Below are 25,639 nucleotides of genomic sequence, written 5' to 3'. Positions count from 1 at the left end.
TGTGTTTAAGATCATATTGCATTATAACAATATAAAGACAAAGCAGAATAGGACTTTTTTCAATGTGCATTTCGGGGCTCAAATTTTACCTACGTTTCAATCGATTTAACGTGAAAATTGTTAAAACATAATGCCATGTTTACATGATTGTATACTGGCAATTAAATCCTCCAGAAAATGCACAAACCCGTTATTTTATTTTTCTCTTAAACCTATACACACAAACGTATGCCTTTATATGCAAGGAAATTAAATACATTCCTTAAACATATTAAGGAAATACTACAAAAAGCCATTTAAAAACATTTTTACTTGAAAATGTACGAACAATGTTTTGGACTGAACATCAAGTCGTTAATAATAAAATAAAAGGTTACCCTGGAATAGTCCAGTTTGGTCGAGCTGGGAATTGAATCAATGTGTGCCCGGACCAGCGAATTGATAAGACTGACTGGAGAAGAGTCTTGAATTTGCTTTGGTTTTGATGGAAGCCGACCCCTTCTCCCCTTCAAGCTGTCCGTCCGTACAACTGAAAGAAAAGAGTTGCCATTAAACGCAAAGAAACATCGACGAGGGAATGGTAAATTATACCAAAAAAGGAGACTCGGCAGCACAGCTTCATGTTTTATTATACCACCAGAATATATACCCCACTGCTTGTTCATCTAACCGTTAGATCCAACAGATTACTTTAACTTCATTTCTGACGGATCCCGTACAAACTACATTAAAAAGGATGAACTCGTTTGTCCATTGCAAATTATAACCACATCAGTTTATTTATTGAATCTCGTCACATAAATAAGTATTTCATTTTGGATCCTTTGGCTTAAGTATTTGATTTCTCTTGATGTCTCTTTCTGGGTAGGAAACTTTCCATCCCACGTATCAGAATAGTGCTCGTTCCTTAACACGTTACACTTGCTGTCCTTTCCCACCACGTTCCCTCTTGATTTTCTGTACTTCTCTTCCTGAAACCTCTTAAGTCAACCTTAACATTTTTTTTTTTTTTTTAAATGTATAACCTTTCTGAAAATAATGGAGTTTTTACTTGGCTCTTTATTTTCTCGTCTCATCCCTTAAAAGCAGACAAACTAATACACACCTTCCTTCACCATTCCCACTACTAAGCATTTCTGGAACCGGCAGAACTGGCAGCGATTTCGACGCCTTTTGTCCACAGGACAGTCCTTGTTAGCCAAGCAGATGTACTTGGCATTTTTCTGTACAGTCCTCTGTGGGGAGAAAAGGGAACAATTGTCAGGGGAAAAAGAGATGCCAGATGAAGACAAAGCCCCTTGTGTTCCAATTTATTTTTGTAACATTTCTCTGGTGTCGGACCGCCTCTAATATCAAGTTGACACTTGGCTCAGAAAGAGAGAGCGTGATTCACCTATCGTAATTAGCAAGGCATGTCTGCTGGAACACCTGATTTGACCACAATACAAATGGATGTAGACCAAGAAGTACAAATACAAAATCATTGGGGGGGGGGGGTGAGCTGAAATTGTAGAGGATTTGCTTCAGCGAGAGGTATTGGGATGGGTGACTATTCTACAAGTGTCAGGAAACGGGCCCAGTGAAGTTAGATAACCCTGTTCCGATTCAGTCAGATCTTAGTGACCTATTTTTGTGCTAAAGAGAGCAAAAAATGAAAACCAAGGATTTTTTTTTAACCACAATAGACATTATCAATCCTAAAAATTAATAGCTGCAACGACGACTAATTGAGCCCCATGCGGTCAGAATATCAACGTGTATAATTTAGTAAAAACATGAAAATAATTGCCCAGTGAAAATATAGACCTTTTAAAATGCCCTTGTGCACCCCAGCTATTACTGATAAATTAAATGGCATGTATTAACTAATTGTTATTTATAAAAAAAAAAAACTAAATTCAGGATTTTATACAGAACGCAAGCAGGAAAATTAAGCAAAGCACTTTATTCAGATCTGTGGTGCAGAACGTCAAGCTGGTTCATTGCTACTTACTGCAGTAACATTATTAATAGGTCATGGTCTTTGCTGATAAATGCAATAAGTTACCTAAAGCATCAGCACTGGGGGAGGAAGCAATGCACGGTGTTTGGGATCTTTCCAGCACCAAGAGAGTCACAGTTGAGTTTAGAGATTTACAGTACAGGGTGCACGGGCATCACAAAAAAGGTTGGAGGCTATTTAAGTAAAATGTTGGCAAACAGAAGCCTAGACACACACACACGCACGCGCACACACACACGCACAGCATCATGTTTGATGCGGTATAATGTGATACATGCCACCTCCAGCATTGCAGTGCTTAAGGTTGCAGTTTATTTCACACCGTTCCATCACCTGCTGCCTGATGGAAACTTTTGGTTCCCTAGCCACTGCCTAATTGGTGTTGGGTTCCTGCTCTTATCCCCAGTTTGCCCCTGCTCAATCCTTCCAGTTGACGTTATGAAAAGGCAGCATAGATGATCAACTGCTGTACAACTGCGCCAGGAAACTGTACACGGGGGAGGACAGCTGCTTCTGTTTAACACGGGGGGACGGTTTTGGGACGAGCCCTATTTTTTCATCCCAAGGAACTCGTATCGGCTAAAGCGCAAAGACTGGGTGGCTCAGAACCAAAAGGCATAGGACAGGCTTGCTTGCCAAGTCTGCAGGCCAACCAACACCCTGGGAGACCAACAGGTGAGGCAATTGGACCATCGACTAAGCAAAGATAAAGCCAACAAGTGCAAAGATAAAATGGTCGCGCTTACCTTAAAAAAGCCTTTGCACCCTTCGCAGGTTCGTACTCCGTAATGCTGACAAGACGCGTTGTCCCCACAGACAGCGCAACGGCCCTCATTAGAGCCAGGACTGCGTGATTTTGTAGGAGATAAAGGGCCGTCCAATAAAATGGATCCGTCCAACCCCACGGACCCTTGACTTAGAGAGACAGACTGAAACCCTGCCGGAGAGTTCTGTGCCAGAGAAAATATGTCGGTATCCACAACCTGCTGCTCAAGTCTGTGTGGCGTTGGGGCCATCTTTAAGAGACCCTGAGCCATGCTGGGGCTATGAGCTGGTGTCCCAAAGGTGAAAAAGGAAGGCTGTGGGATACCACTCTTCTGCTGCTCCGTCCACGTCCGCATGCCATCGTAGTTCTGTGTCGGGGAGTAAGCACCATAAGAACTCTCCCAAGTAGGCAGCTGAGGGTTCTGGAACCCCGGCGTGGAGGGAGACGGGATGGAGCAGGGGCTGCCGTAATAATCTGATCCACTCGAGGACATGGTTTCATCCAGCTGGTTGAAGGAACCTGGGTAGCAGCCGAAAACCTGGACTTCCTCCAGCTTCAGGGAGGTCTGGGGGTTCGAAGAAGGGATCTGGTACAGGAAAGCGTCGAATTCTCCAGTGTAACCATCCATGAAGGTACTGAAACTTGGCAAAGAGGTGGAAGCTGCAAATTCACTGTTCAGAAAGTCCATGGTGAATTTGCTGAACTCTGGGTTTAAGAAGTCAGGGACATAGCTGTCACAGGGGCCTGTACACTGAGACAGAGTTCCATGCTGAGCTTGGATACAGGGCATTTCTAAAACAGGAAGACAAAAGTTGGTGGTCATTTTGCATTGAACACAACATTTTGTTCGATAAAAACACTGTTAAAGCAGTGGCTCATGTATGGGAAAATGAGTATAATTCATGATTAATTATGCAACAGCTTGTTCTTGCTCGAAGAACAACAGCACTCCACTAATTGCCACATACAATATCTCCATATTTAAACATATACTGTATATATATATATATATATATATATATATATATATATATATATATATATATATATATATATATATATATATATATATATATATATATGTCTGGAGAAATATTATTAACATTGCAGAGCAAAGAACGCTATGCTTTGTACCATCTTCACATGTGAACGATGCTCGATTGCAGGATGGCTTAATAAACATCCTCGACATGTTACAAGAGCTTCTCCAGGTAAAGGAACTGGTAGAAGGTATCCCAGGGTCTACCCTTATAGCTGCAGTAAGTGTTATATTGGAGGGGGAGATTGTGACAGGGCAGATGCCAGAGCAGTTTTAATTGGTCTGCCTGTGTGGCCTAATGGTATTTGAGGGAGGAGGGGGGGGGGGAGATCATCTGTTTCTGCAGCCAAAGGATAGACCTACAAGGCTACTTTGATACAGCAAAGTATCGGCCAGTTCTTTCTTGGGCACAGAGTGATATAAATGTAGTTGTAGTGTTGACAAGTCAGAGTTTAAACCAAGGCAGCTCGGGTTATCATTCAGAAATTGTCAAATTGTTGTCCGCAGACAGGCCCAAGGAATACCAAAAAGCTGTTAAAAAAAAAAAGGTAAAATCCTTAAAAATATACACATTTTTTTAATTTATTTTTTTATAACTCACTAGCGACCATGAAATTACTGATTTCTCACACCGACTTCTAACCTAATTTGTAGGAAATGTCAGCCATTTTAAATCCAGTCTGCAAATTTGCAAGCAGACCTCTTCGGAAAACTTAAAAAGAAGAAGCTACTGCAAATACATATCCTAAGGAGAACATAAGAGAACAATACAACAAAACACCATCTTGTAGTTGCATTTTTTCTTTGTGGTCTTTATAATTAAAAAAGAAAAAAAAAAAGAAAGAAGACTATCCACTTATTCTGATAGTTGGTAGAATTTGGGGCATGAACAAAACATTTCATTATGGGGAAACCATATTTATACTGCAGTGTTGCAAGGCAGGAAAATGGTTACCTGAAAGGTGTGGATTACACACTCCTTTCTTGGAACAACCTGCAGAAGAATAGAGTTTTCTCTGTTATAAATAGGGCTGACGGGACAGAATTAAACAAGTTGCAAACAGAATAAACTGGAATCCATCATGATGCAAAACTTTACAGCAAACCCCTGTTATACTACTCGGCTAGCTGGCTCTGCAACACATTACAGGGAAACACTTTGCCGGTCCCTGTGGCGGGGATTATGTTGGCAAATTCTGCTACGTTACTTAACATTTTGGTTCATCTTCATAGCCAGAATGGTCTGCAACACATCCCGATTGCCAAGTGGTTAGTACACAAACACACAAGTGTGTACAAAAGAACCAACAGCTTTTTCAAAGATGGCAAGTGTAAAATCTCCAGAGAACTATTCAGATTTAAATGGCAGGGTGAAAATAACAGCGGACACGTATTGGGGTAAAAATGGATCCATTACAAGTTTTATGTACAATACAATAAACAAATGGTGAAACATTGTATTATACAATGAGGCTTTAAAACCAACATTGCATATACCAATGATGCCATCTTCTGCACACTGGTCAGTGAAAAGAAAACCCCAAAGCATGCCATTAAAGAAACAGAACTGCTTTTATGTGGGGGACAGGAGTGGCAAACCTGCACTTTGAGTTTAGCAGCTGACAAAGAGCATTTTAATCCAACACAATAGCATTGTTTTATGAGCCTTATACTGTAGGTTTGTCTCTTCCCTAGAGGATATGCAACCAGGAGCATGAGATACGGGACTACAGAGAGCCAAGAAAGCACTTTGCACAGGAACACAAAAGCATTTAAAAAGATTGGTTCCCGATAGGCCAGTCGTTCCTATATTGCACCTTTTCCATTAAAAACAAGAAAAATATTATAGATAATCTTTGCTGGTATACTGGTTTTAAAGAATACAGAAATACATGTGCTTCAGTAACTAGTTTAAGTTAATGTTTAATGAAAGCATAGAGCATGCGCATACATGGATTAGATTTACAGCTGCAAAAAGAAATTATTAAATGCATTATCGAGTAAATGTATCCGCTGGCCAGAATGGTTGCTAGAGGTAAAGAAAGATATGCAACAATTTTTGATGGCAAAACTAGAGAAATGTATGCTCTACATAACCAACGACAAACAAAACCTACGCTTACACATAAGCGATAACAAATTCTCATATGCATTTAAAACCATGTTAGTTTTTCTTAAAAAATTAATTAAAAAGTGTGTATATATATATACATACACACACTAATAATATATAATACTATACAGCACATTTAAGCAAGCAGTTGCACAAGAAAACAAGTCTGGGGTTTGTTGTGCATACACCAAGGGAGCCTGTTAGAGAATTTGTATCTTTGTGCAGGGAAAGCAGGTGTGTGCTGGGCTTGTACAGTACAAAAGCCTTATTAGACTCATGTGAAGAATCAAATTCACTTTAGCAAGGGTGCAAGTTAACCCTCATTTTAGTTTGCGAGTGTGCATCAGAGTTTGTATGCGGTATGCAAGTTTGTATGTATGCATGTACATTTAAGTCTGTGAACCTAAGTATATTTGTATATCTACACACACGTGCAATATTTAAGACGATGTAGAAAAGTGTGTGGGTATGGCGCCTGCATTATGTTTGTCTATTAGTGCATGTGTGTTAAAAGACCTGGCTGTATAAATTGAAGTGCATTTGCACCTGTTGCTATAGGCAGCCAAGAGCTGCATCCAGCATGTAACATTCAGCCTGTCTGCACAGAGAAACTCCATCTGATTACCAAAGTAAATTAAGATCGAGCTATGCAAAAAACTGGATGCAAAGCGAACAGTCCAGTGGAGCAGTTTAAATCCCATTGTGGGATCCAGGTCTGGATATTCCGTGTAACCTCCAATTCTAGGATCATAGTCCTATACATTCGATTTGAACCAAAAACTGCACACTAACTTCAGAAATTGACGGGTCAGCAAAATAGTAATTAGAGGATCAACCTAATCCTTAAAAATCAGTCTATTTAACCAAAGCATCAATCTCTTCTTCTGTGCCATCTCCCCCAAACGTGACAATATCCCCGCAGCAACAGCACTTGAAATATGATCAAAAACATGCAAAGCCAAAACATGACAATGAATTTAGACAAATTGTTGCACGAGACTCTGCTACCTCTATCTTTGCAGCTTTTACACACCCCACAGACCCCCAAATAAGGGATGCAGGTGGGTATGCGAAATAAAAGAGCAACAGGAGGGCAAAGGCATGTACCATATGCATTGTACCATATTCTTAACAAAACAAAGCTGTAACGGTGTGCCATACCTGACAGTGTAGCTCAGCTGTAAGCCCCCGGTGCAGGCTGTGCGCGGGGTATCAGCGTGCAGTAGCTTGCAGAGTACTGTACAGTCACAGCACTACCTGCCTCTCAGAACCCTGTGAAGCTCACTGAGCTCCAACCCTGCAACTACATTCTATTAAAGCTTCTGTGACGCACGGGGAGGGGGGCGTGGCCCCTGCGAGAGGGGATGCGCTTGACGCACGCGGAGGCTCCTCCACTCCCCATAGAAGGAGAAAGGGGGCGTGGCCTTTCCGGTCTACGGCTCGCAGCGCGCTCTTGGAATGTATCGCGAGTGACGCACGTTCGTTCCGATGACGCAGGCCACATTGTTTGATCTATTTATAGCTCAGGCGCTATTAATAGCCGCGGCGGCGGGAGGGACCCGGCCCTGAAATAGTAGCCAGGACGGGGGGGGAGACCCTAAAGTACGTCATCAGCCGGCGGATATAGCACGGGGCAGGAGGTTTCCCGGGGATTCTCTGCATACTTACGGCTGCAGGGACTCCGTATGCTGTATGTTTATATACAACTAGTCACAAATAGCTTTGCAGACGGTTTGGGAGCGTGCATCACGTGATCGTCGGATATCACCAACTCACCTTCACTTTTGATGCCATATTTTAAACCACCTTCCCTCGGATAAAGTATTCTGTGTGTGTGTGTGTCCACACTGACTTTACACTGGGGAGTTAAGGGGTTAGAATAATACAAATACAAAGCATCATATTAACCAGTGGTGATTTTTTTTAAACATATATATTACACACAATTTATTTTAATTTTCTTTTAATTCACCACTGATTCATCTTATGTTTTGTAGTTGTACTATAACCCCCTGCGTGTGTCAGTGTGGTCCAGAGTTTAAAATGGCTCATACCAAAATTACTTTCATTTTTTGCTTTGTGTATATTTTTGGTACATGAACATCCCTAAGGCTACGTCCATAACAGGGGAAGCCGCGCTGAGCCCCTGCATCCTCAATGAGGATGTCTTTAGAGGGGGCTCACGCAAGCTTCCGCAGGCGTGCTGAGGTGTTGGAATTTTCAGCCGACAGCCAAGCTGTTTCTCAGCGCGCTGTCGGCTGAAAACCTCCAATCACAGCAAAGCAGCGTCAACATTGGCGTCGGTGCGTCGCGGGCTATTGGCCCAGAGATGTCACTGCCCCACCTCCCCCCGCCTCCCGATTGCGCACTCTGGCTCGCCTGCCAGTCAGTCCATAGGGACCGGGCAGGTGAGCCTCAGCGTCAGCACGGAGGAGTGCGGGCTGAGGCTCTATGAACCGGTGGGGGGGTGGGGAGGGAGGGTGGCCTAGCGCTCCGTCGCGACTCCTGCTCTCAATTTTTCTTGAGCAGGAGTTTGTCGGCGCAGAGCAGTGGCCCAGCCCCATTGTGGGGCGGATCTTTTCCCTGCAGCGTCCGCCACAGCGGGCGCTGCAGTAGCCAGCGGGGACCTGGCCTAAGTCCCTAACGTAAACTCTCAACCTAGTGCAGCGATTCCCAACCTTTTTTGTTTGGAGGAACGCTTGAAGTATTTTGAAAACTCTCGGGGAACCCCTATCTGGCTGACACATATTAGGCCACGCTTATAGTGCTGGCGAGGTCGTGTCAAAACAAATACATTGACGCCATTGCGTGCGCTTATAGTAGGAGCGACAGGCACGACGGCTTGGTCGCGATCGCTGGAAGTCACTTCAATTTGATTTTTTCAGCAACCGCAGCCTGATGTCAGCGTCACCGGCACTAGGTTAATTTCACACCTCACAAGCCCCCTCTATTTCCCACCCTCTACCCATGTATTTATCCCCTCCCGCCTTGCATTTATTTATCTCCCCTGCATCTCACTCTTACTCCCTCTTTTCCTCACTCACTATCTCCTCACTCGCCCCTACCTTCCGTCAATTACCCCACTCACTCAATCCCCCACAAAATATATACCAAAAAATCATCCTTATCTCTCCCAGCACCCATCATCATCCTCATATCTCACCCAGCACCCTTTATCATCATCATCATCATCCTCATATACCCACCCCTGCATCTCATATCACCCTCCTGCATCTCCCATCACCCTCATATCACACCCCCACATCTTCCATCTCCCCCCCATACCTCAGGTGGCGGCGAGGACTGCACACGCACACGCTAGCAGCAGGCACTGGATGTGCCGCACTGCTAGAGTGTGGTTGTGAGTGGGCTCAGGAGGGGGGGGGGGTTGGGAGCCGGGGAGAGCCAGGAAAGCTGCTGCGGGCAGCTAGGCGGAACCCCTAGGACTGTTCCGCGGAACCCTGGTTGAGAATCACTGACCTAGTGACTCACTTGGAAGGGATAGCTGGGATATATAAAATTGTATGCTCATACTCCCACACTCACAGTGCTTGCACTGCAGCAAGGGATTCTGGGTAATTACATGTAAAAAAAGGCAAATTGTTACTTTTAGCTTCTTATCCCACTTTAACATGGATCCCTTTAGGCTTGTGCCAGCTTTTGAAGTAAAGTGTATGGACACAAAAATTGGTGGCTGGTGGAAGTATTTGTCACTGTAACTTATTTGTCTACCTGGTATGTTAGCTCGACCAGCATCACACTGATGAGACCCAACGAATGAAACAGCTGGGAGGGGTTTTACTGGCTATGTACTCCGTGACCCAGGTTTTACTTAAAAAGTATTAAACAAGTGTATCCCCGACCCCCGTTTACCTCCGTGGTGGATACGGGGGGGGGGGGGGGGGGGGAGAGGAAGGCTGCAGAGGGGCCTGGCCAGGTGAGGGCTGCGCCGGTAGAGGTTGCGGGCTCTGGCGGCCGGATTGCTGGAGCTCCGCAGCGCACCCGGCAAGCGGGGGCTGCCATCTTGCGAGTTCGCACATGCGCAGTAGATGCCGTGCGCATGCGCATTAGAGGAAGTGCAGTGGCCATTAGAGGCAGGCTCCGCAAGGGGATTACATATCCCAGCATGCTCTGGGAGGCCGGACATGTGGAACAGGACAGCCAATAGGGCGCCTGGATCCGCAGAGAGTGTTTTGGCTCGAAGAGGGGAACTAGTCCACTCGGGAGCAGGACGGCAAGGAGTAAGGTAGTGTCCAGAAAGCAGTGCTCTGCTGGACTAGGCCAGATCTCCCCACAGGTCCCAGCTAGGCCCCGACTCACTACAGTTTTTATGCTGCAGGGAAGGCCCCAGATAGGGAAGCTCCCATTAACACCTCAGTGTCAGGGTATTGCACCGATGACAGATGCCACACGGTGAACTGCGGTTTGGGAGCAGACCACAGGTACTATAATAGACACTATTATAGGGACACACTCCAGCAGGAGCTCCCTCCAGAGGCGCACGCCTGAGGATCAGAGTGGGAGAGGATCCAACAGACCGCGCCGTGGGACCACCTTGCAGTTCAACAGACCCATCTGCTCAGTCGGCCTGTTCTGGCCTAAGACCAGGAAGGTATCTTACTGTACCACGGCCATACAGAGTGGGTAGCGCTACTCCACAGACTCTTTGGGTGGGCCTTGTCTGTGGACACTAGTTGGTCAAGTGCCCAGGCACCTCAGTACTTTGGGGAGGGGTTCCACAAGGGTGGTGTTACTGTGGCGGCAGTATATGGTGGGCGCACTATATATTATTGTATTGATGTTCAGTAAATACTATTGTTATATACCCGGAGTGTGTATTTACTGTCTGTATTGGGTTCCTGTGAAGGGTTATCCTACTGCATTAGGATCTCTCCCAGGTGGAGGCGCTGTGTACCAACAAACGCGATCACCCCAGGCTCCCAGTGGCGGAGGATCAGACCTCCTGTACGTCAGACAGGTAACCCAGCACATGCAGTTCCCTTAGACACGGGGAAGGGGGGCTACACAGGCAAAAGCTTAAAGCTGTAGTTCCCCCTCCCTAAACTCTATCGGCCGCAGGAGTGAGCCCTGACCCCATTTTGTGTTCTACGAGGAGCATCTTTTGTCTAGTGCCAGAGCAGGGGAACAGGTAGTGAGGGGGGGGGGGGGTGACTGGATGTCAAGGGACCACGGAGAAGCCCGTTTCAGGTAATAGAATAAAAATGTTTTTTAAAAAACAACGTAGTGTGGAATGCATGTTAAAGCGGATAAGAAGCACTATATAGTTCCGCTCAAGTTTATGGGTCATTAAACAACTCAAGTGTAAAGGAAAAAAAAAAAATCCATATCACACTTGCTTAGCAATTATTTTCCATATTGCATATGGCCAAGCACTCAAGCATTAGCGGCAATAATCTCCACAGATAATATCCCAGTTACGTCAACAGGAAAAGGTTGAAAGGTGCCTCCACTCTACCTCATAACCGTGCTGCATGTAGAGCTCCCACATTGCTTCATTTTGTAAACACATTTCAATTTTAGTTGTAAATCACTGCCACTTATACAGCTGGGTTTTGAGCTGGGGACAATTGTGTGGATCTGATTCAGAAACATCTGTTTCCACCCCCTCTCTCTATACTAGAGATAACCAGCCAGACTGCTGCCGACACACTGGTGTGGAAAATCCCTCTGTCAACTGCATCTAAAATGTATGGGTCAAGAAATTTGGATTAGTTGGACACTAATTTCATTTATGAAGAACTATAATGTTGGTCCTCTGGAAGGTAATCACAGCCTACAACAAACCCTCATTACTCCAACGTCAATACTACTGTATAGAACTTTAATTTGAATTAGTGGCTCAAAAAAAAAAAAAAAAAAAAAAAAAAAAAAAACAGTCCAACTCTAAACCACAAAACATAAGTATATACAATTTAGAAAGAATAAAGAAAAGCAAAACTTTACAAGAACATTAGCACTGCTCTTTGGGGAAAACCATGGACTAGAAGGAATACAGGTGTCACTGGCATGTACCTAACCAGTGTCGTCACGTACAAAATGTTTTTTTGGATACTGCTCTAGACAAGGTAAAAAACACACAGCAGAAAACAAACACAACACGGATATTGTGCTTAGATCTATGATTACCATTGGTTCCGAGCCTTCTCGTAGGGGACTACAACACTCGTTGCCAAAAATTATTAGGAGACACGGTTTCAAGTTTCATCTTGTTGGGCTAATGGGCTTTTTATCCTATTTCTACCTAAAATAGATGTTTTATTAACATAATACTCTGTACTTGGAAACTTCAGCAGCAGGGGAATGATTCAACTTTTATAAGCTGTGACATTTTTTTGAATGTACAAAGTGCCATTTGCCAGATCTTTCTATTTACATACTTGCTTATTATTCCTACAAAATCGCTCTTATTGCTGGTTATTTAATTGGTCACGTTTTCATTATTAACATTGATAGGGAAAAAAAAAAAACTAATTTGAATGTTGTAATCTACGTGTTAATCGTCATGGTTACTGTGCTTCCAATTTATTGTATTTATCAGTTATAGTATCAATTTATTTAAAAAAACAAAAAAAAAAAACGACAGTACATTTTGGGGGGGGGGGTAAAGACAATTTGTAATTGTGTATAAGGGTAATACCAGTTTGAGGGCACACAACAGCTGCTGTGGTTTTGTTCTTAAGTATGAAAAGTGCTTTATTAACTTCAAACCACTACGTCTTACAACTTCCCCTTCCCCACTGGTCACAGATCAGTAGCAGGCAAGAGGAGGCTTGAGCACTGCGTGGTCAAAGTCGTTTGCAATTTACAAATAGCTCAGCTGACAAAATATAGGAAGTCAGGGGCTGCTGGAGGAAAGATAATGAGACACCATCACATACTATACAGAATTAAAAGGCTGCGTTCCATCAAGAGAAGTGAAACCATGAGCTGTACACTTCCTGCGTCGCTCGAGAGGTGTCACCTGCGGTTTCACTTCTCACAGTGGAACAAAGCCTTGTTTAAAATCACCGCTTAAACCACTATTCCTTACTATATGAAGGATACACATCATGGAGGAGGGGTTTAGTGTTTAAAGTGACCGTTACTTTTTTAGGGCCCTATTCGAGATTGTTCGATCTGTTTTCGTCCGAACGACTATACAGAATTACCCCCATATTTAACCAAGGGCAAGCTATGTTTAATACAGATAGGTGATTGGTGCTTAAAATAAATAAAAAATGTATTGTCATTTTTTTTTTTTTTTTTGTAAATTTTTATGTTTTCGTGGTACACAAAAGTTTGGTAGTGTTTACAACCTGCAAACTCTTCCATTATAACACCCTGGACACAGGTTGTCTGTTTTCTTTCGGTATTTGGTTATGGCATCATCATTGCCTTATAAATCAAACTGCTACAAGTGTGTAAACAAGAAGTTTCTGGTAGAAATGAATTTCATAAGATCCGGTAAATAAAAATACTCCTTGTGAGCACATTTAGGCACGTTCTATAGTGCCGGGCGCGTGCTATGCCGCGCGCGCGGATTTTTAGTTGGCTGACGTTAGTCAGCCTTTCTATAGAAGGGCCGCGCGCGCGTAGGGAGAGGGGAGCAGACAGACAGCGGCGAAGATGAGGAAAATCATCTTTTCGCACCGCTGCCTGCGCTCAAATGTATGTGTGTGTGTGTATGTATGTATATGCGTGTGCGTGTGTATATGTATGTGTGTCTGCACAAGTCTAATAAATTCTCTTTTTACTAATGTTTTGTTTTTTTAAATAATAAATCACACACACACACTCTATATAACAGCCCTTACACGTCTCAGACAGGTCTGCTACCCTGTTTTTTCCCCATTATCTATTAGCATGCAATGCTTCCACTGCAGCCAGGGATTCTGGGTAATGACATGGAAACGAGCACTCACAGTGTCATCTTTTGCTTCATGTCGATTTAAAAATGGATCCCCAAGATCCGGGGAAAGGCAAAAAAAATTATTTCAGGAAATACATTTTGGAGTGATTGAATCTATAACTTATGCAAAGTGTATGCTTGATAAATGGCTCTGACCCACTGTAGATACCCCAACATCCTTTGCGCCAATATCTACTTTTATTAATAGCGCTTGTGTAGGGCACAAACGTGTACGCTTGACAGCAGGTGCAAAATGCTCTAATTATGGCAGCGTTTGCAAGCCAAGCAACACTTGGCAGCACAATCGCTAAATTACATTTTTCTGTTCTCCAAATGCCCGTCTTTTTCTTTTTTCTTTTTTCTAAGAGCCCGTTTACAAACAGGATCTAGTGGAAGGTGCAGCGAGAGCCCAGATCTTCAAACAAAACACGGTGGCACATTGTCAACTGTTGGATGGATAACGAGGATATGGAAATCCAATGAGAAACGCAAACAGAAATAGGCTCTGCATGTTTCCTATTGTTGTATTCTATTTTCGGAATGCATTCTGGGTTCAGTTAAGCAGCTCCACACACATGCGTAATTAATACAACTTTATGGCATGTTTGCGTTGGATTCTTGGAACATGTCCCAGGGCTGCTGCTTTTTGCTATGTGCTGGTGGTAATTATTATGGGCTGCTTTGCCAGCAACTTTCTGGGATCTGAGCCACCGCCTAAAGAAGAAGATTTGAAATTACTTCCATTAAAATCACACATCAATATGTTAAAGGAGAGGGGGTTAGCATGGACAGCATTTTAGATGGCAAAAGGTGTTTGTTTCTCATTATGTGTAGGGTTTTCGAGGTGGTCCTAAACATGCATCTATGGAACACCGACCTATCTATCCAATGATCCAGATGCATCTGTATGCAACCCTATCGCTGCCGGATGGACCAGCACTGCAATGTGTGGCAGCACAGGTTCTTAGTCTTTTATGAACAGATTTTTGCTTATTTCTTCTATGCCGAGCTATGCTCCGCTGTATTTTTAGTGTTTCGAGTTATACATTACAAAATTCCTTTTTTTCCCCCCCCTTCTAAATCTAGAGAATTTTTGTTTTACATTTTCATGGTCGGGTTGGCACCACAAACTAAGCAAACTGCAAATGTTAAGCAATCAAATGGGACCCGTGAGATGATTTTTTTTTAATCATCACTATTTCATCGAAACCAGTGGTTAAAGTGAATTTAAAAAAAAAACTATTGGTACCGTGTGATTTACACAGATCAACATTTATTCAACGTTGGGGAAAAGCTCTTTGGACTATTTTAGAACAAAGTGTGCTGTAAAAAATATGAAAGGGAGATGATTTAAAACAAATACATTTTTCTTTATGAAGTGGAAATAGTAATAAAACATACAGGACACCTACAAGCTCATATTAAACCCCCAAAATAACCACAACATATATATAAGTATATAAGTGTTACAGAGGAGTGCTACTGAGCACGGCAATATATATTTAAAACCAGAGACAGAACATGAAACACAGACAGAGCTCAGTGCACATCCAGTGAAACTTATACACGGTACAGTGCCTAAATATATGTATAGATATCTATTAAATAAAATGGTCTTTTAGTTTAACATTTTGGCCAAATTGTTTAGGGACCCTTGAGATGTGGTCTGCCGTGTAGTGGCTCAGGGGCTTACAACAATTTGGCCAAAATGTTAAACTAAAAGACCATTTTATTTAATAGATATCTATACATATATATTTAGGCACTGTACCGTGTATAAGTTTCACTGGATGTGCACTGAGCTCTGTCTGTTTCATGTTCTGTCCCTGGTTTTAAATATATATTGCCATGCTCAGTAGCACTCCTCTGTGACACTTATATACTTATATATATGTTGTGGTTATTTTGGGGGTTCAATATGAGCTTGTAGGTGTCCTGTATGTTTTACAATTCTTGTTCAGCTAGTCTTAGCTGATTGGACGGTGGCAACCCCCTACCTAATTGAAGCTCACCCCCTCCCACATTTAAATGGTTAAAAGCTCACTCCATAGCATCTCCCACTCTCAGGGGAACTTGCTTGCTTGCAGTATGATTGTGACAAATCTAATACAGAGTGCTTTTCCTGGTAATGTACAGGTTAATAAAAGCTTCAATCAGACTTAGAACTATGCAACTAATTTTGACAGATTTATTATAAATCATTCTTCCTGGTAATGCACAGGTTATTAAGAATTTATATTAGTGTTAGGGATCCTTGAGATGTGGTCTGCCGTGTAGTGGCTCAGGGGCTTACAACAATTTGGCCAAAATGTTAAACTAAAAGACCATTTTATTTAATAGATATCTATACATATATATTTAGGCACTGTACCATGTGGAAATAGTAATAAAACCATACCCCTAATAATCACTGTACTTCAAAACGCTGATCCCAAGTATACTCGTCTATCAATCCAATAAAATCAAGCATTCAGATTAGTATTATCATTAAGTCAATCACTGAGGGCCAAGTCCAGCATTACAAATGTGAGTTATGGGTTAAAGCAGCAACGCACACTTATTTTTTTACCATATATGAAACTGGACCCTCTGGAGCTGAACTACAGCACTCCAAGCTCCAGGGACCGCACACTTGCTGGGATATTTTTAGACTTTTGCAAGTAAAGATGGCTTAGTGATTACCCAATCGGAAGCTGCAATGTCATCTGAGGATGATGTCACGGCTTTCGATTAGTCGTTAGAATGCGGCTGAACCCAGTGCCAACATGGTTTCTTCCAGATGAGATTTCTCGTAAAGGGAATTTCAAAATGAAATATCCCAAGACCAAAAGGCATCCCTGTAGCTTGGAGTGCAACGTCTCAGCAGCTCCTGGGCACCCTTTGTTTCAAAGTAAAAGGTCTAAATAAAACACACACACACACACACACACACACCACGATTTGCTGCATCAAATGAGGTTATCGGAGACTACCAACATTTTGCGTAGAACCTACAATTGGCAAGCTCTAATCTTGGCTGCCAATTTATTTCAACGTTACATAGGAAGTGGCTCTGCAGCTTCAAACGGATAAACAACAGTTCATTAACTTTCGAGCCAAATAAGCGCAATAAGAACACAGAATCTGACAAATGTTTGACTTCTTTTTGTCACTTGAACACCACACTTGGATAACTGAAATGTAACAACCGTTGGCTGCGTCACTGGTAGGCAGGGTTGCCACCTTCTATTGAAGGCTAACCCTGAGACTTTTTGCAATTACACTTCATTTTTTTTAATGTATTAATTTTATTTATATATTTACTTCTCTTACCTTCTCCGGCCTCAGCATCTCCCACTGCAAGGACCTGTCAACATGGCTCCACGATGTAAAACGGTGCCGTATTGACATGACAACGGGACGTCACATCAAGTTGCCATGCCAACGGGATGCCGTGCGTTGTCATGTTGCCATGAGGCGTCACATGACATCCGTTGTCATGGCAAGGCGATGCCATTTAACATCGAGGAACCATGTTGACGGGAGCCTGCAGGGGGAGATGCCGCCACCGGAGAAGGTAAGAGCCGAGGCCCGCCCAGAGATTTCACAGGTAAACCCGTAGCCTGGAGATACGTGGCCGAAACCCGTAGTCTCCGGGTCAAACCCAGAGTGGTGGCAAATCTGCACATAGGCGTGTTTATATTATTTATTTTATTCCATCTTTCAAGATTCACTTAATATAGGAAATAAACCCTTGCATTATACCATCAGGCAACATTTTAAATTAGTATGATGGTTACCAAATGTGACATTATACAGAGTGATATATATTTTTTTAATCTATTATGGATTGTTAAAACATGTAAAAAAAATAAAACAACACTTGGATAATTCAGGAATATACGCATTACAAATACATTCCAGACAGAGCCGGCATGATGGCAGTTCCATCTGTGCCTACACACACCGAGCCCCGCGCTTGCAGAGCCCCCGCGTTCTTCCCCACAACATTTAAACTGATTGCTGGGGGAGAGCGCTGGGTCTCTGTAACCTCCGGCATCTCCTAGTGCATCTTCACCTTGTAACGCCACATGACGACGGAGCAAAGTGGAAAGCCAGCAGGATGTTGAATAGGTATGAGGTATTAGCAGCAGAAAGGGGGTGGTGATACCACATATACATACACATCTTTGGTGAGACCTCTCCCAGAGTACTGTTTTCAATTCTGGAGACCATATTTCTAGTAGAACGTAAATACATTGGAGATTGTGCATGATCTATCGCATATGACTTATCAGAAAAGGACCTTAATATGTACAACTTTAAGCAGTGCTAGGCATGATTTACTCCCATGGACACACACTATGTCCACAGAGCGAGTGTATAATTGTGTGTAATACACACACACACACACACACACACACACACACACACACACACACACACACACACACACACACACACGCACACACGAGAGCAGGCTGCAGGAGTGACCAGTGGCTGAGGGACTGCAAGTAAAGCCCCCAAGGGCAAATGCAGCCCACCAATTACTTGGAGGATAGAAGGGACAGGGGGGATATGACCGAAACTTTCAAGTACATAAAGGGATTCAACAAAGTACAGGATGGAAGCATATTCCAAATGATGAGGAGCGCAAGAATAAGAGGTCATTCTGTGAAGCTGGAGGGTGGCAGCTAAGGGGAAATGCGAGTAAGTACTTCCTCACGCAAAGGGTGGTGGATTCATGGAATAGCCTCCCAACAAACTATAGGGGCCAATACAGCAAGGGATGTCAAACATGCTTGGGATAGACGGTCTGAAATACAAAAGAAAACCTGCTGCACTCTCCTATGGTGGTCTATCCCTTAGCCACACCTCAGACCAGGGAACAGACAGGGCAAAGGAGTTGGCATACTACTTCCCCCCACCCTTTTCCTCCTCATCCTTTGAAATCCACGCTGTCCGTCTCTCCCCCCCCCCCCCTTCCCTCAATGTCACTGTTATATATCCCCTCCATCCCCCCCAGATCTATATCTCAATTTCTTGACAAACTTATGGCCTGGCTTCCACACTTTCTCTGTATGGACACACCTACTGTCATCCTGGCAGACTTTATCGTGCCTATTGACAATCCCAATGCCACTCCATCTGCCCATCTTATTTATTTAACCTCCCAGTGGATGACCTCTCCTACTCACTGCAATAGACACTCCGTTAACCTGTTTTTCTCCCGCTCAGCCTAACTCCTTTAACATGCCCTTCCCTCTCTCTGATCACCTCCTAACCTTGATAGTCTTGCTCTACCCTCTACACCCTCCACAACACCTACTACTAAACACACATACAGAAACCGAAATGCTCTAGACCCCCTCCAATTTTTAGCATCTTTACAACCTCTCCTCCCCTCATCTCTATCCTTTTTTACCCTGACCTAGCAACATCTCTATACAACAGTACACGTTCATCAGCCTTAAACAAAATGGCTCCTGGCACCACACCTCACCCCCAACAATCTAAGCCGCAGCACACACACATTATACCCGCTACCTGCACAAGTGCTCACGCACTATGGAAAGTTACTGGAGGAAATCCCACTTAAAAGCAGATTTCCTCCACTATAAATTCATACTCTCGTTCTACAACACTTCCCTATCCCTTACCAAGCAAACCTACTTTTCTTCATTCATACAAACTCTGTCTTCTAACCCATGGGTGCGCAGGGAGGGGGCGCGGCAGTTACAGAGACCCCGCTCTCTTCCCCAAGATATTTAAATTAAGTGCCGGGGGAGGTGTGAAGCCTCTACCTTCTCTTACCTGATCTCAGCCAGCTCTTCGGCGACGCGTCGCCATGACAACTTGGTGTCATTTCAAATGTGACGTCATATGACGCCGCTGAAGCCAGAGAGCAAGAAAGGGGGGGGAGAGCAGACAGGGAGGCACGCTCTACCCCCCTTGCTCTAACCCTCAATGCCTATTCGCCACCTTTAACGCCCTTTTCCTTCAACTACACACCCTTCTAAACGCACAGCCCGAGACCTTGCCATCCCCTTCACAGACGAGTGAATCAATCAGACATTAAATTTCTACATGTCACGTTCCACACGCAACACCTACTCCCCCTCTCTGGCACACTATGCCCCACCCCAACACACCTTATGAAACTCTCACCCCCGGCACATTCTCATCTTCTTTTAAACATGCACTCATCACACCCATTATAAAGACACCCTCTCTTGACCCAGCCTTCTTCTCTAATTACCACCCTCTCTTCTCCCCTTTGCCTCCAGGCTAATTGAGCGACTTGTATAGACCTGCCCAATTCATTTCTCTCCAACTCACTGCTTTTGACCCTTTGCAATCTGGTTTCCGCCTTCTACAGTCCACTGAGATAGCACAAACAAAAGTTTCCAATGATTTCCAGCCAAGTCTAAGGTTCACTTCTCCTTATTAATTCTCCCAGATCTCTCTGCTGTCTTCGACATGGTCAATCACCCCATTCTCCTGAACATTCTCCTCTCCATTGGCCTCCGTGACGCAGCTTTCTTCTGGTTCATGTCCTATCCATCTAACCGCTTCTTCAGTGATTCCTTCTCTGGTGTTTCCTCGTCACTCCATCTTCCTGTTGGGGTCCTATAAAGCTCTGTCCTTGGCCCTCTGCTCTTCACCTCTCTCGGTGAAATAATACAATCTTTTGGCTTTCAGTATCATCTCTATGCCAATGATACCTATATTTACTTCCTCCCTCAATCTCTCCTCGACTCTCCTGTCCCATGTCACCAACTGTCTCTCTTCAATCTCCTCCTGGATGTCCCACCATTACCTGAAGCTTAACATGCTTCAAAACACAACGAATACTATTTACCCCTTCCACTCCCACCCCTACACCCAAACTCTCCCTCACAGTCAATAATACCACAATCTTAGCAAAACACAAAGCCCCACTGTCTAGGGGTCATCTTTGACTTGCATTGAGTCCCTCATTAAGTCCTACCATGTACACTTCCAAAATATTGCCAGGTTATGTCCTTTTCTTAGTCATGCTACAACTAAAATCCTAATACACTCACTCATCCTGTCCCGCCTTGACTACTGCAACCTCCTCTAAGTTGCATTCCCCTTATCCACCTATCCCAACTCCAACTGATCCAAAATGCTGCTGCCAACTCCTCTGCCTCACTCGCCACTCCATTTCTGCTGCCCCACAGCACAAATCCCTACAATGGCTTCCAGAATCAAATATAAAACCCTAGCTCTTACTTACAAAGCTCTCAACAACACTGCCCCACTTACATTTCAGCCCTCAGACCCAAATATATACCTGAATGCCCCTTACATTCTGCCTAAGACATCTGCCTTTCCTCTTGCCTCATTTCCTACTCTCACTCCCGCCTAACAATAAAAGAGACTTCTCCCACGCTGCCCTCTCTCTGGAATTCCTACTACGCACCATCAGACTCTCCCCAGCTTCCAGTCATTTAAAAACTCCCTGAAAACACACCTTTTTAAGGAAGCCTACATAGCACACCCACAGCTCTGTGGCTAGACCAAACTCCACCCTAACATCAACACCTTAAGATCAGTAATGCGGCTGGACCGTTCTCCAACCCGAGGTATACTCGGTCCCACAATGAGCAGCCACTTTAACTTTTGTTTCCACATTGTCCCTCATTCCATCTAGACTGTAAGCTCTCAGGAACAGGGACCTCGATACCTTTTGTATCTGTTTGTGCTTGTTTGTTCATATTTGTATGCAACGGTTTATGTAATGATCATAGCTGCGGAATATATTGGCGCTTTAAAGACAATAATATTGTTTATTATTATTAATACTGTAATAATAATAATAATAATAAATAATAATATAGGGTCTGAGGTTTTACAGCACATAGGAAAATGGGCAGACTAGGTGGGCCAAGTGATTCGGCCATCAAATTCTAGGTTTCAAATGTGGGGACTATGTACTTAGTAAGGCTACAAACTGCACCTTAGCGTGGGTGGTAAAGCTGTCAATAATTACAGTAGGAGCTTCCAATGTCGCTCCCCACAATGCTTTGCACCCACGGCAGCAAGGCATTGTGGGGCGTTACTTTGGAAGCTCCTGCAGTGATCGACAGCTATACCCCCACATGCTGTGTGCACACAGGAGGTGCAGTTTGGGGCCTTATTAAGCGTGTGTCCCCACGAGCTGAGGACATTATACTGCCGGGGATCGGTCCCAGTTTTGTTAGCAATAGTCAGATGGAGTTGGCAATAAGATTTATTAGGGGTTCCCAGAGCAAATATTTTCTAGCAGGGGGTGCACAAACACAAAAAAGTTGGGAACCACTGATCTATATCAATCATTTTGTTTACCCCGCCCCGTGGAGTGTAACGACGTCTGCAGAGCTTTGTGTCATCTACAAAAATACATACTTTCCCTTCCAGAGCATTTGTAATGGTCACTAATATCTTGGTACAGAGAGCCACTGGCCCACATAGTATTCGTACTGTGCCCAAGTTTCTTACTACTGTATATTTTAATCCTGGGGTCTTCTGAATGTGAACTGCGCTATTTTCAGTTCTCGACCCCCTAACCCCCTGGTACTGGAGATACATAGTGAATTTACAGGGTTTAAATCTCCAACCGCGGAAAACAAAATGGCTGCCAAAATCACAGGCCAATAGGAATCCGCGACATCATCGATTGTGTCTTCCTATGGACAGCCATTTAAAATCCCCTTTAAAAACAAGAAAGTTAAACCGGTAACTTCACCAGTAAGTATCTGGAAAACCAGGTGGTCCCCGGAGCCAAGAATAGCACCGATTGCATCTGGAGGACCCCCATGGTTCCCAATTTAAAAAAAATAAAAATTAAAGTGGTTTATTTAAGGGAGTGGTTTATTTAAGGGAGTGGTTTAAGGGGACTTGCAGCTTTAAACAATATTAACCATATAAAAGCAGGAAGGAGAGTTTTTAAAAATCACTTTTCTCTTTTAAAAACAAGTAGGAACTATAAAAGTCTCATTTAAAAGCATTAGTTGTGTTCTGGGTTTGTAAATAAAAACTAGTGGTACTCTTTTACCCCATGTACCATTGTGGGTTTTTATGGAACTGCTTTGTAAATTCTCCTTGGGGCTTGGATCCTGGCGACTGAAGCTCCAAGGAGGACTCTCTATATATGTCAAATCAAGAAGGTTATTTGAACAAGCCTTCAAGTCTTCTGGGCTGCAGGACTCTGGCCAATCAAGTCGATCGGTATCGTATTAAGCAGAGTGATATCACTGTAAGGCCGCGTGTATAGTGCCGGCGACGCGACCGATGACGTCACCCATCCCCACTGGCGAAAGTTGAACTTTAGTTTTGAGCGACGTCGCTGGCGACAAGGCCAGTGACGTCACGAAGGGGGAGGTCAGAGTGCAATAGGCGCTCTGTGATTGGTGTAGAGACAGTCACATATGGCGTCTGTCTCTCCCAAAATAAAATTCTACTGACTTCAACATTTTTGGTTGCTCCGTCATGCTTACTATAAGCGCATGTGACGGATTCAATGCATTTGTTTTGGCGCGACGTCGCGTTGCCGTCGCCAGGCACTATAAGAGCAGCCTAAGAAAGACTTTTTGAGCACTAGAGTTGTGTTTATATTTGATTTTTGCTTTGTAATTCTGCCCCACCTTTAGAATCCCTGCTGCACTCAGTGCGCATGCGTGAGGCCATGACCAGCCTCTCATGCACGCAGCCTGAAATGTTTAATCAGTTACATATTTATGTTGTTATTATTCAGAGCTAGGCGTTCAGGTCTATATTTGAAAAGCTATTAAAACATCCATGGAATTTGTAAACACACATTTCCAAGGCTGCTTGCCTCAAACTATATTGTAACCACAGGGGTTGCCGTTTGGGCCCACACAACGACTAGAATGAGATGGGCCTTGGGATCCTGGCTTGATAGTACAGTGGCTGTCTCAGAACGAGAGCACATGGTATAACTGGGAAAAGTGTTTCGTTTTGTGCCGATGAGAGAGATAGAGAGATACACATACATACATCTATACATCAATCATATTGAAATGTTTGTTTTTTTAAAATTTTAATTTAAAAAAAATTGACGGTAACCGTCACTAATATTTAGCCCAGGCCTTCACAACTCCAGTCCTCGAGGGCCGCAAACAGGCCAGGTTTTCAGGATATCCCTACTTCAGCACAGCTGGCTGAATTAGTGGCTCAGTATCCGCTGGCTCAGTCATACTGAGCCACAAATTGAGCCAGCTGTGCTGAAGTAGGGATATCCTGAAAACCTGGCCTGTTTGCGGCCCTCGAGGACTGGAGTTGGACAGGCCTGATTTAGCCTATTACACTTTACACTGGTCCTACAGTAAGTGACAATCCATAGCATGGTCAGCAAGCTTGATTGCATAGTATAAAACAAATTTAAAAAAACACATACGCTATGTTGATATTCCTTTTCCATACCAACTGGAAATGGAATACTTCCTCACCCCGACCTCCAGCGTTATGAACTTTTAGCCTCCAGGCAGAGCTACAAGGAATGACTCCCACCGCATATAGGATTCTAAGCTCGTTTCCAATATAGCCAAGGCTTCTATAAACAGCCAACGCCACGGGCAGAATTGGTGCCAAGTTACTAAAGTCGTTGTGCCATCAAGCCCAGCTACTTAGCACTTAATTAACATCTCAACACAGATTTCGCAAGCTTATTTTAATGTCCGTTGCAGCAATAAGAAGGTAGGGGGTAGGGAGTTTATTTACTAGCAGTCTAACGATTTTTTTTTTTTGTTCACGGTCTGAATTGAAACCGTATTCGGTGCTGCTCTTGATCCGGATTTTTTCTCTCTAAATCCTCCCTGGAGGATAATATGGCCATTAGCACCGTCACTGCCGGCGAGTCAAACAAGGACAAAGCAAAGTGCTATGACGTGCAGCACTGATACTAGTCATTAGCTGGTGCCAAATTAACCCCTTTACACCTGTGGGGAGTATGGAAGTTACCACGGGAAGAGGGAGGGTTCCTGGGGGAAGGAACGCATTTGTCTGTGCACTGCAATGATAAAGAACACTTATAAAGCACATTTGCATGTCTCAGAGAGGTCCCCACATCTGCTTTACCCCATAAATCACACAGCATACATTTTGTCCACTACAGCCAGGGATTCTGGGAAATGACATGTAAATGAGCACTCACCGTGGATCACTTTTTGCTTCTTATCCACATTAGGGATTCCTATAAGATTATGTCTGCTGTGTCACACAGCGTTAACAGCACAGCCTGGGTTAAAAGGAGCACCAAAGGCTGGGCCATTTTGGGGTAAGGGATAAGGGTAATGTTCTTTATCATTACTGCACGATGGAGGTTTTTGTCACTTGTTTACTCACAATAACTTGTTTGTGTACTTGGCAAGACCCACTGGAATTGCTCAAAAGTGAATCATTTGTTTAAAAAAAAAAAAAAAAAAGACTAAATGGTTTGACCCAGGGTGTGAAATAACTTTTTTTAAATGGACAGTTTACAGAATCACACCCCACCAGCTTTTTTTTTTTATCCCCCCCCACAGATGAAATATTGCTCTTCTTTTGTGGTTTTCAGTTATTTGATTTACCTAGCAAAGTATAATCTGGACAAAAACATTTCAAAGCCCTGCTGAATTTATTCAGAACCCCTTCACCTTACATCTGTCAATCCAAAGGCGGACAATCTTTGGCGGCAGCCAAAGGGTGTCAGACACTTGCTGCTCAGTCACTGGGTTGGGTAAAGTCTGTAACTGTTACATAGGCCTATAAATCACATCATCTCTAACCGACCATGAAATGTCTGTAAATTGGACATATTACCACTT

General features: G+C 43.6%; 1 protein-coding gene across 3 annotated transcripts in view; it reads right to left on the bottom strand.

The window, feature by feature from the left end:
• Positions 1-25,639, bottom strand: part of NR4A1 (nuclear receptor subfamily 4 group A member 1) — a 35,216-nt gene that overhangs the window by 3,814 nt on the left and 5,763 nt on the right. The window contains exons 1-5 of one of the 3 annotated variants that reach the window (XM_075591182.1): positions 7,082-7,213; positions 4,763-4,801; positions 2,749-3,560; positions 1,106-1,235; positions 378-529 (exon numbers count right to left, since the gene is read on the bottom strand). In XM_075591182.1, the coding sequence (XP_075447297.1) occupies positions 378-529; positions 1,106-1,235; positions 2,749-3,558 (1,092 nt within the window). In that variant the 5' untranslated portion in view covers positions 3,559-3,560; positions 4,763-4,801; positions 7,082-7,213. Of the gene's footprint in view, positions 1-377; positions 530-1,105; positions 1,236-2,748; positions 3,561-4,762; positions 4,802-7,081; positions 7,219-25,639 lie in introns of those variants that run through there. The other 2 variants (XM_075591180.1, XM_075591181.1) reach the window with 2 other exon arrangements.

The sequence above is a fragment of the Ascaphus truei genome, chromosome 3, assembly GCF_040206685.1.
Source record: "Ascaphus truei isolate aAscTru1 chromosome 3, aAscTru1.hap1, whole genome shotgun sequence".
NCBI classification, from domain to species: domain Eukaryota; kingdom Metazoa; phylum Chordata; class Amphibia; order Anura; family Ascaphidae; genus Ascaphus; species Ascaphus truei.
This window is presented reverse-complemented; position numbering and strand designations above follow the sequence as displayed.